General features: G+C 41.9%; 1 protein-coding gene across 1 annotated transcript in view; it reads left to right on the top strand.

Annotated features, from left to right (window-relative positions):
- Positions 1 to 12,338, top strand: part of LOC308101484 (phospholipid-transporting ATPase ABCA1) — a gene marked incomplete at its 5' end in the record, with an annotated part of 254,815 nt that overhangs the window by 15,757 nt on the left and 226,720 nt on the right. Inside the window, 3 exons of the mRNA XM_080450900.1 lie at positions 103 to 300; positions 3,288 to 3,374; positions 4,268 to 4,466. Of these exons, the coding sequence (XP_080307026.1) occupies positions 103 to 300; positions 3,288 to 3,374; positions 4,268 to 4,466 (484 nt within the window). The remainder of the gene's footprint in view (positions 1 to 102; positions 301 to 3,287; positions 3,375 to 4,267; positions 4,467 to 12,338) is intronic.

Raw genomic sequence — 12,338 nt, 5'->3', positions numbered from 1 at the left:
AGAACCGGTGCAACTGCTAACGTCAAGAAAACAAATGTTATATAAATAAAATATGGATGAAAGTAAAACTGCTTGGTTGCTTAGCTGGTATTTGTTCTTCAGATGACGGGTTTCACACGGCCAGGAAACCTGAAGAGCCTCCTCTGTGACGGAACGAACCTGGACGAGTATGTCCAATTCAACAGCCCGGCTGACAAGGAGGCCTTTCAAAATGTCAGCTGTTCCCTCACTCCGCAGCAGCTGAGAAACACCCGGGAAGTCTTACTCCAGAATCTGGACATGACGAAAGTGGTCGCTCAGGTAGCTTTCTTTTCCATTAGCGTTGTGTTCATTCAATTTCCTTTTGTATCCTTTATTTTTTTGCCCGAAATGCGTGCTTTGTGACCTCACTGATCAAAACCAATTGTGAATGTAGGTTGCCTTAGAAAAGCAAACAAAAGCGTACTCAACGTGCATGGTGTGCACATTGTGGTTCAAAAACGGGTTTTCGATCCATGAATTGTCAACAAAATTGCCTTTTTGCATACTGCAGTGCTGTACTTTCCCATGCCAAGCCATCCGTAGAACAGACAATAATTGAAACCATGTATTAGAAAGAATTCTGTCTCAATGAAAGACATTTATTGTCAAGTATTATTTCTAAACCAAAATAGTATCCGTTGGGCACCAGCCTACTCAGGAACAAATGCATGCCTCACCCAGTTATGCAATAACCGGGTGTCACCCGTTGTACCCGTCTGTACAGTATGTGTCCCTTTTATACCCATATATGGAGATGTCTGTATATGTCTGTCTGTGTCCCTTTTATGCTTATATATGGAGTTCCGTATCAGGCATGCGGTTGGCATTCGGTCGGATCGCTGGTTCCGGACAACCAAATCTCCATATATGCCTATATATTGGCATATTGGTCGAATCAGCGGTTCTAGACAACCGCCTATCCGACCGACTCATCGGCAGGCACCGTACTCCCTCGGGTCCTCAGCAACGCATGTGCTGAGTAAGATATTGACGTCTATACAGCATGTGTTGAAAGGATAGGCATACAGTACCATACCTATTACTTTTCAGCATAATATGCTGTATTTCAGTTTCATATTTCTGGCGATTGATACAAAGCATTTTGTAATAAATAAATTGTATAGTCATTCACTGTTAACCTTGAGATGTCTGCTCTTTCCAATGGAAATATTTGACTTCAGCACTACTCTGGGTCTCCAGTGACTGATGAGCATGCGGTCAGGTGGAAATTATTTGTTTATTACTATTGATGTTTTTCCTAGTTGGACAGAAACACAGCCTTGCCTTCATGATGATGAAAGCCTGTGCTTTTCCTGCTGAGTTTATCTTTGAGAGAAAATGTATGGGACAGCAAACCCAATGAATAAGAGATAAGGTAGGAAGTTTGTAGGAGAGAGAAAGAGCGAGCATTTGAACGAGTTAAGCCCCCAAGGCATTTTTTTGTCATTGACAAAGAAAGCACAGACAAGATATGGCGGAAAAACCTCTTCGGTGCCTGAAGCAAAAAGCGGGAGAAGAACATCAGGCTCTCACACTTAAAGCTTGAAGTTCATGAATAAAGGTGATAAGAACAATGAAAAGGGAAAAAAAGTTGAACTTATCACTGAGGAGAGTGACTGAAAGAGGATGATTTTAGGGGTGCAACAGTTAATCATATATACGGTATGAATATGTACGGTTATGAATTATATAACTGTACAAAAATAGCAGAGCTACAAGCTGACAGCACATAGCGATGTAATGGGTTGTGAGCTTGTAGATCTGCTATTATTACTGTTGGTATTTTTGGACGACACCATTGCACTCCCTTAGAGATAGGGTGAGAAGTTCAGTCATCCGCAAGAGACTCGGGAGTAGAACCGCTGCTCCTTCCCTTGGAAAGGAGCCAGCTTTGGTGGTTCGGGCATCTAGTACGGACGGATGCCTCCTGAGCGTCTCCCTAAAGGGAGGTCCTCGCTGCACGTCCCACTCGGGAGGAGACCCCCTGGCAGACCAAGGACCAGTTGGGGGATAATATCGCCACACTGGCCTTGGAACACCTTGGGATCCCCCAGGAGGAAGGGGCTAATTTCCACCGCGACCCGATTCCGGATAAGCGGTTGAAGATGGATGGATGGGTGGACCATTGCTAGACTAATCGATTTAGTCAATTATAAAAACTCTAGAATCAACAAACAAAACACACTTCTCGATAAGATAATATAAGAGTAATCGCATGTATTATTATACAATTTTCTATGCCATTTCATTGGCTCATTAAATACTTGCAAACTATGCAAATTCGGTATTAGGCCAAGAATAGGTTTTCTATTCAGAGGATTTAGTTGAAATGCAAATGCATCGGTTATCTTTCAGGTATACTGTACCAGAGGACCTCTGTAATCCTTGTGCTGCTCACCATTCAATTATTATGCCATTTCCATTCAATCATTTTCCAATCAGCTCGCCTGATTTCTAGGAAAAAAAAACATGTGTGTGAGGCCTGAGACACTCAATAATACAACAAACAAGTACCCTGGAATACGTTTGAGTTGAACAAATGAGGTTTGCGAGATTGTCTTGTGTCGTGGGGTCCTCTTATCCCCATTCTAATTACAGGCTAGCACTGGCATTTTTCTGCGCATCAACTAAATAGCAGTGATTTCAAGCTGCTGATTGCCAAAGAGAGAACCATGTGCTATTTCAGTCAGCCCCATTGTGATGTCCAGCATGCACATTGCTGTCAAGTGTAAAATTTTACCAAAACTAATGTACTCAGTACTCAGGATGTGCCCTGCATAGCTACTGGCCAATCTACTTGACTTCATAAATGCTCCGTAGCTTTTTTCCTTTTTCTTTTGTCTAGACTGTGACTAAACACAAGCTTTTTGTCCTGTCCTGTCCTTTCCTCCTGCTTGCTGTTTATCTCCACCTTTGTCCTGGATGAATTTCTAAGCTGCATCGTTCAGTGTTTTGAAGGTCAAGACAGACCTGTATAGCAGACGTACAATTGACGCCTAGAAATGATGATTGTGGTTGAAAGGGCATACAATTGTTACCTATACCCATTGACTTGAATCTTGCACGCACTTGAATGCCTCCTTTTGTTTGCTTCAGAATATCACTTTAACGCGCTGAATAAACAGTTTATTTTCAGCTCCTGGTGTGAGAAAAAAAACTAAATGATTATACCCAAACAGCAGCATTCATTTTAGCATCTTGATTTTGTTTTAATCTTGACTGTGGAATCCGTTCTGTAAAAACTAACTTTGCATACTCCGCTTTAGCTACCGTCGGCTTTGGACCTGACCTCAGCGGACACGGTTCAACTACTGCAGAAAACCACCACAAATGCGGTACCAGTGATTGCAGAGGTTCGTGGCACTAGCATGCGATTTATGACCACAACACAATCTTCTCTATATCAGCAGTTCACCTCTGTCACACACTATAATGTACTGTAGTAATACTGTTAAGTTTAAAAAATACTAAAGTAGCATAATTGCTAAAAGGTTCATGCCAAGCACAGGTACCATCTATATCAGTGCTTCTCAAACTTTTTCATGTCAAGGACCCCCAAATTGATACCTATTAGCCCGCAGACCCCCATTTGAAAAGATATGCCAGGGACCCCCCATAAGAGAATATTTGTATGGCTCTAGCAGTGATTCTCAACCATTTTAATTTCAAGGACCCCCAGTTTGACATGCATTAGGCTACGGACCCCCATTTAATGGCATTTCTATCTCTTGGACCCCAATTTATATTGTAAAATCAATGTTAATTTAACTCTGAGAGTGTACAAATGGAACCAAATGGACCCGTTACCATTTGTACACTGTCAGAGTTACAGACCCATAAGGGTCCATTTGGTTCCTAACTATCCATCATTTAGCTGGGGACCCCCTGGAACTCCCTCAAGGACCCCTGGGGTCCCCGGACCCCACTTTGAGAACCAATGATCTATATGATTCTATTTTAAGGGAACAATAAATGTGAGCTCTTGTCTTGTGCTATGGCTGTTTTTGTTTCAAAGTTTAGAGAGTAGAAGAGTGACTCTGCTCAGTGTTCATGGAACAAGTTACTTTATTATGATAAAAAGCACATTTCCTTTTGTATATTGATGTAGCCCAGATTTTTCTATGACCACTGTATAGTGTCACACCTCATACTCTCTTGTTAGCGTAGCTTGAACACGATGATTATTCTCCTCTGTTTTTCATTTCAAACAAATTGTATTGTTTACATGCGTTTTGCACATGACCAGATGGCCAAGTTGCAGAACTCCATGCTGTTCGAGGCCGCCAGTTCGTTGGATTTCCGACAGGACATGGTTGGTAGCATCAATATGCTGCTGTGTGGGAAGGAGTCCGACCTTAACTCCACCAACATGACCCTGAGCTTTCCAGCCTCCAGACAGATGGCCATGGACGACTCAGTGTCTGACATCAGGACTGCCAATTCCAGTAGGTGCCCTTAATAGCCTTTTCTTTATACATGCATGTTCAAAAAACAGCCACTTCCAGTCCCTTTTTTTTCAGTGGTGGAAAAAGTACTCAAATGTTTCACTTAAGTAAAAGTATCAATACTTCGATGTAGAAATACCTCTGTTACAAGTAAAGGTCCGGTATTCAAAATGTACTTGAGTAAAAGTACAAACGTGTTGGCATGAACCAAAAGTAAAAGTACTCGTTATGCAGAATGAAGTTATCGTCTAAAATGTATGAAAAATGATTATAAAATAGCAGATCTACAAGCTCACAACGCGTCGCATCATTGTGAGCTTGTAGATCGGCTATTTTCAAATAGACAAAGTTTAAATGGGGCTGAAGTGGTAAACGTATGTTTTGTAATACTAATCAAAATCTACAAAGTAACTAGTTAACTAAAGTTTTCAAATAATTGTAGGGGAGTAAAAGTACAACATTTGCCTCTTGAGATGTAGCGGAGTTGAAGTAAAAGTGTTGAAATTTGGAAATACTCCGTAAAAGTAAAAGTACTTAAAGTTACTTAGTTACTTTACACCACTGCTTTTTATTTCATTTTATTGCTGCGGGTTCCACTTGTTAGCGGCTGAACTAGAGGTACCCGATGTGTATATATGTCACCGGGTGAATGGAGATCCAGGGTGATTGAAGACAGAGCGCTCGTTTTTAGGCACGGGGCTCCTTCGGGGCGAGGCGGGGCTTTTCGAGACAGGGTTTATTAGCGAGGCTCGTGAGGAGGAGGAGGAGGACGGCGCTGCGATGCGGGGGGTTATTACGCGAGGCTCGCGAGGAAGAGGAGCCTCCTCCTCCTCCTCCTCCTCCTCCTCCTCCTCCTCGCGTTTTAAACCGTCCCGTCCTCTCCTTCTCTCCTTCTCCTCCTCCTCCTCCTCCTCCTCCTCCTCCTCCTCCGAGGAGGAGAAGGAGAGCGCGGAGAGGCGGGGCTTTGATGCGCCGACGGAGAGTGGAGACCTGTCTTTTGTTGTTCCCCCCCACATAGCAACCATAATATCTATGAGGGGAACGCTGAACACGCGTTCACACGCACACGCTTGTCCATGACGGAGGCGCGCCGATTTAGTGGAGCTTGAGGCCGAGGAAGTGCGCCCTCGCGCCTCCGGGCGCGAGTGCCCGCACTGACCGGCCGACGCTCCACTAGTCGACTCAGCGCCGTTTGATTTGTAAACCGATAGGGACAGAATAGTTCTTTTCATGGATCACTGTGTGCGTGTGTGTGTGTGTGTGTGTGTGTGTGTGTGTGTGTGTGTGTGTGTGTGTGTGTGTGTGTGTGTGTGTCAGGGAGAAACTAAAACAAAAGCCAGCAGAACACAATAAAAGTATCTTAACAGTCCATTGAAAGCATGAGCGCGTGTGCGTGCGCGCGCATGTGTGTGTGTGTGTGTGTGACTGTGTGTGTGTGGGTGGTCGCGGCCATATGTGCTTGTGCACAAGCCTGGCTTGTGGCTCCCTCTAGTGTTTCTTCTACAGAATTGCTGGGTGGGTAAAAACGAGCGAGCCTTCTTCAATCACCCTGGTTCTCCATTCACCCTGTAACATATATATATATTAGAGGCTGAAAAGTAATTTGCTGAGGCATTTTCATGGTTTACACAGACTTCTTTGGCTTTAGTGCCTCCTGAGCAGATTTATTACATTTCAGCAAGTCCAACTTTGATGTCAACATGTTCAAATACTGTGTATTGCTTTCTATTCAATAACAGTTGTGCTGGTCAGGTGAAGTTACGTTTATCTGGAATGTACGGCGTGTCCGTATAATAGCCAAATTATGTCTAATTTATTACCGTTAGCACTGTTGGTGTAAGCACACTCAAAGGAATAGTGAAATGGTAATAAAGAATTGCCAGCACAGTGTTTGTAAAAGGATCAATATTCTGACCTTTCCCAATTAATGCTTCATGGAAATGGAGGACATCTAAAGGTGCCATTATAAAGAATAGATAGGATTAGAACGGTTCTTCTGTGGAAGACGGGGAACAGTAATTTTAGCCAGTGCCCTTTTTGAATTGGCCAAACCTAAAAGAAAACATGAATAGGAGGTGTTTCTGATAGATTCCATACCTCACCACGGTAGAAAACAAAATAAAAAAACACCACCGTATTTATGAAGCTTTTGATAAAAACATGGTGAAAAGGATGACAGCGACGTTTCCATGGGACTCTGCTGACACCGATGCTTCTTCAGTTTGGGAAAATGCTAATTCCCTTATTTTTTTGGTGTTAGGACAGAACGTTTTTCAGGCTTTTGAGTGCCAGCTGTGTACACAGAAATAGGTTGGTCGTTGAGGAAAACACAATTGAAGCAAAATAGAAAATACTAGCTGTGTGGCTACTGTAGCATTGGCTTGATTTTGTACGGCTACAATTTCCAAAGGGAAAGAAGTAACCAGGCCTATTTGTTTGAGTGCAACAAAGGTGCACAGTGAGCAGTCTGCAGTATTGTCAGTTCTGTCAGATAACTCACGAATAGATTGAACCAATATTATAGACCGAATATATTTAAGCAATATAATAGAATGAGAATACAAGTGTGGAAGTAATATTTTATCTTGGCGTTCAGGCTCTGCTATATTTGTTCTCCCTGCTCAGCACAATCATACGGCCATCATTAACCATTAAGAGCAGGGAGATAGATATACCATAACATAACAACCCCCCATGGGGAACAGACCAATAGCAGAGCCCACTGGTGGTGCTGGGGTGGTGGTGGGAGAAAACGCTGCATGACAACAAGCTAGAAGACACAACCGGATGGAATGCCCGATTCAAGAGAACTTAAATACCCGCCCAATTGGACAGCTGATTGCCACGTCTGTGTATGACGTAAGGATCTTGCATGACGCTGTAAACAGCCATATAGAATGAGCAATGCATGTAACCTCTCGAGTGTATGCTGCCAGAACTAACTCGCAGGCTACGTATAATTTCTGTCAGATAACTCACGAATAGATTGAACCAATATTATAGACCGAATATATTTAAGCAATATAATAGAATGAGAATACAAGTGTGGAAGTAATATTTTATCTTGGCGTTCAGGCTCTGCTATATTTGTTCTCCCTGCTCAGCACAATCATACGGCCATCATTAACCATTAAGAGCAGGGAGATAGATATACCATAACATAACAACCCCCAACACGCGTGACCTACGGTGAACGCTCACCGATTCATCCAAACCGATATCCCACTAAACTCCTTCAGGAGACAGTGACGAATATGCAGCTAGCAATTCTGGATCATGCTAGGATATTCTAACATAACCCCCAACACGCGGAACCAAGAACGCCCTACGGTGAACGCTCACCGATTCATCCTAGCAGATATCCCAATAGACTCCTTCAGGAGACAGTGACGAATATGCAGCTAGCAATTCTGGATCATGCTAGGATATTCTAACATTATGTGAACTTGAATGTGAAGCCATGGCTACGCTTGCCGTAAGCCTTATTCTATATGATAGGAAAACTATGTGTGGGGTGAATTCTCAAACCCATACCAATTGACCAAGCTGATATCCCATCCACCACAGACCAGCGTCTGGGATCAGCGAGGACATACTAACTTTATGTGAACTAAAACTATGTGTGGGGTGAATTCTCAAACCCATATACCAATTGACCAAGCTGATATCCCATCCACCACAGACCAGCGTCTGGGATCAGCGAGGACATACTAACTTTATGTGAACTAAAAGGCCTTAGCTGCCATGCACAGGCAGCACTTAACCATTCCTCTAATAGCCACATAGAAGAATATACTACATAAACTTAACATGCCTAGTGTTAAGAGTTGATGCCCCCAACCGCATCCTACTGATGCCCCCAACCGCATCAACCCTTATGCAAGCCAACTGCATCACCGTGATGCTATTACCCAACCGCATCAGCCATGATGCAAACCAACCGCATCAACCATGATGCCACTTTTTTGAGTTTGAGCAACCAGCTTAACTCTTTAGTGCCAACTAAAGAAACATTTAAAACTTAACATGACTTTGAAGTCGGCCTTACCTTCACCCAGCGACCACCAGATATGCATGGTAATAACAGAACTACCATTTACATTTAGCTATTACAACACTTGTATTCATTACATCCTGAGCCAACAAAGAACTCCCCATTTTAGCGCACATGACGAACATGGCACTAAGGACCATTTTATTCAGAACGGTTGATCTGTGCACCAACTGATAATATGCAGATGGTTAAAATTTGTTCTGTTGAATTAAAGCTTAAACTGAAGATGGGACATGACCTGATGAACAAATGAGCCACAGATAAAACATAATGCTGCTTGTGTGAGAACAGACTAAGATCTGTGTTTTAACAGCTAAGATCTATGACTGCCCCATCTAACCATAGATTGACTTCTAATTAACTAAGAATACTGAAGCAGCTTCCAATGAGAGATTTAAGATATATTCATAAAATGTCCCTCCATAGAAATAAAACATCAGAAATCAAGATGCATGACTAACTCTTGATATACACTTAGATTAGACTCCACGTAGATGAAAGCAATGGTTATCGACTTATAGTAGTTAGTAGTACCAACAATATTTAATCTGAATCCAGTACTCCCTTTACATTACATGCTTGTAAAATTGCAACCTTGCTTACGAGACTGCAAGAAGAACCACGCCAACATAATACCAAGAATGATAAGCCACCATTTAAAGAACATAACATTAAATATTTGCCTCCTGAGCAGATTTTAATTAATGACCATACCATTCATTATCCAATAACTTCATAACAACAATAACGGAACTAAGTTTGGATTCCAAGAACCTTTGAAATGCCCATCAACCATGACTCTACTGAAGAGCCCCACCATTTATCTGGTAGCAATAACTTTACTCCTGTAGCTTGTCACACAACATGACATCAATTGTCAACCGCTTTTATAAGAATGCATTACATCCGGGGATCTGAACATATGTTGATCCCAAGATAAGACATGAGTGCCCTCATAAATTGCTCCCCTCCTTTATGCCCTGAGAGCATGAATGCCCTCTGCTGGACCATCTTTAATATAACAAAGACCATTTAGATGGGCTGCTATTGCTAAAGATAAAGAAAAGCAGTTGTTTTCTTTCAAGTGTTTCAAGATTTACTTAAGAAAATCCCTGTAACCTACCAGTCTCTTATCCAAGGTGTAAGCAGCAAAATGTATATCACCTTGACAGCAAGAATAGCTTAATTAGCTTTGCAATACAATAGCACAGGGGGGACTTTAGAATGTAACCAAAGCTTACATCTAACCAAGCACTGCAGCCAACACAGTATAATAGCCCATTACTTACTTGATTTGCACAATTTACTTCATTATTATATTTACCAGCCTCCACTATATCTTAGAGGCAAATTACCAGAAAATGTAGGCTACATCAGATGGAAATAGCTATAGCCACCAATTAGCACATACTAGCTGCAACATAAAATATATTACCACAATATAATGGCCATACTGCACACTATAGTCTACTTTAGTATAAAATTATGCACCATGAACCATAAGTTCTCTTTACAGCATATTTGAATGCAGTCTCCTAGATTTGAAAAACTGCTGAAAGAATGAATCACTAATATAAATAGCCTATATATATTTTAACCAACTGTAGATTAACTTGAAACATTATTAATTCCTACACTGAGATACCTGGTGCTATGCTGATTTACTCAAGTAAATCCGCAGACTACTGTCTGCAACACTAAAACGAGATCAAGAAAATGACTATTAGTTATAACTTGTGCTTATAATAAGCGGACATGGCAACCCAGCACTGTGTTGCGTCTATGCTTGCAGTCCCATAGCCCGGAGGGAGCGCACTGACGTTGATCAGTGAGTGAACCACGACATGTTTGGAAGCGCAAGAACACACACTAGCTCTTCTTCATCCACAAGTGTACTTTCTTATCCCACTCAAGATGACGGCCAGACTGTGCATTAATCGTTTTTAACCAGTAGGCTACATTATATGAAACATAAGATTTGAGCAATGCACTGCATAAGTGACACTAACTATTGGACCTCTCTCTCCCTCTCTGCTCTGAACAGCTGATCACTGATACGTGCAGTGATGCCGGTTTGAGAGAGAAATCAGCCAACCTAGACCACGAAAATACTTGTATTTAACCTGTATTATCCTAATGTATGCATTGTCATTGAAATAGCCTAAAGTGAGCTTGTAGATGATCTGCTATTTCGAAATCTTGTGATAAAAGTGGAATATTTGGAATATGTATATTTTTAACTACACATTAATCTGGGGACCATGACAGAACCACATAAGAAAGCGATCCCAAAATAACTTTTCCCCAGAATTAAGCCAAACCACCAATAAGCGATTTGACAGAAAACCAGCCAATGTTGCTAATAATGAGATGAGGCCCCATAGCCCGGAGGGACACAACAGAAAGCTCTGCTGGCTGAGCTAAAACACCGCTGTTTTTCAGCTTAACTTTGAAAACATTAGCAAGGAGCAGTTTCACTACAATTTAAGTTGCTTTGCTTTTAGTAATAGAACAAGTATCATATAACAACCAGCGGCACCAGACCACCACTGAAACCTCAACAATGACATTAGCATCAACAGCATATTAGCTTTTTTTTTTTTTTTTTTTTTTTTTTTTCCAGCAGCATAGAGAAGAACACAGCAGCCTTAGTAGATAAACAAACGCGACGCCATACCACCTGGCCTTCACAGTAGCCTATAATAGACAGCAGCTTATGAGCAGAAAGCATGATTCAAGTAGCATGAAGCAGTTACACCAGCAAACAACAGCAGCTTCTGGGAAGCATGATAGCAAGTTGCAGTAGCTCCAGCAAACAACCAAACAACCAGCCAGGAACAGCAAACGCTGCATGACAACAAGCTAGAAGACACAACCGGATGGAATGCCCGATTCAAGAGAACTTAAATACCCGCCCAATTGGACAGCTGATTGCCACGTCTGTGTATGACGTAAGGATCTTGCATGACGCTGTAAACAGCCATATAGAATGAGCAATGCATGTAACCTCTCGAGTGTATGCTGCCAGAACTAACTCGCAGGCTACGTATAATATGTGTTTATAATGTATAGCTTAAGAATACAGCTGCCTTCCAGTCGTCACCTTTCCAAATAGTTTCAACATCTATTAATCTGTCAATACATTAGATTAGCTGGTCACAGACACAGATGGGACGGATGGGTGAAAACATAATCTCTGCTTTCCAGCCGTTCCGGACTGGCAGAGATAAAAAACTGCAGATGATTGCAGATTTCATATCCAGGAATTCACATTATACACACTATAACTGGATATCCCTCTAACAAAATTACCCACAATTCTGCACATTAAGCCCAGCCTTAAAGTTGGGTTCCTTTGACCCAGTCTTGTTTTCTGTGACATCACTTATAGTACAGCATTTGCTAATTATCTCAAAGCTGACGGTTTTATTCAAAAGGCCCAGGCTAGATGTTGGGTATAGACCTACAGTACAGTATGTGTGGTTCTTTGAGTGATCCATACTACTGTAGCTACAGCAAAATAACTTGCCTGTGAGGGTTAGATGAATTTTAATATCCCTGTCTGATTTGTCACTTAATGTGGGTGGGAAATGCTCATTTTGCAGTACGGAATGCATTTTGATTTATTTGACCTAACAAAAAGACATTAGCAACAGGTCATACGCTGCGACAAATACATCTATATTCCTTGAATAATGTTGAGGTTAACACAATAAAGTTAAAAAAAAACGCTGTGGGCGCTGGGGGCGTGTTCTCTCCTCCGCGTCATCAGTGCCCATACCCTAGGTGGGGTTGGCGAAAGGGCCTTTCTGTGTGGA

Source organism: Gymnoscopelus braueri (assembly GCF_963280865.1).
Source record: "Gymnoscopelus braueri genome assembly, chromosome: 15".
In the NCBI taxonomy this organism is placed as follows: Eukaryota; Metazoa; Chordata; class Actinopteri; order Myctophiformes; family Myctophidae; genus Gymnoscopelus; species Gymnoscopelus braueri.
This window is presented reverse-complemented; position numbering and strand designations above follow the sequence as displayed.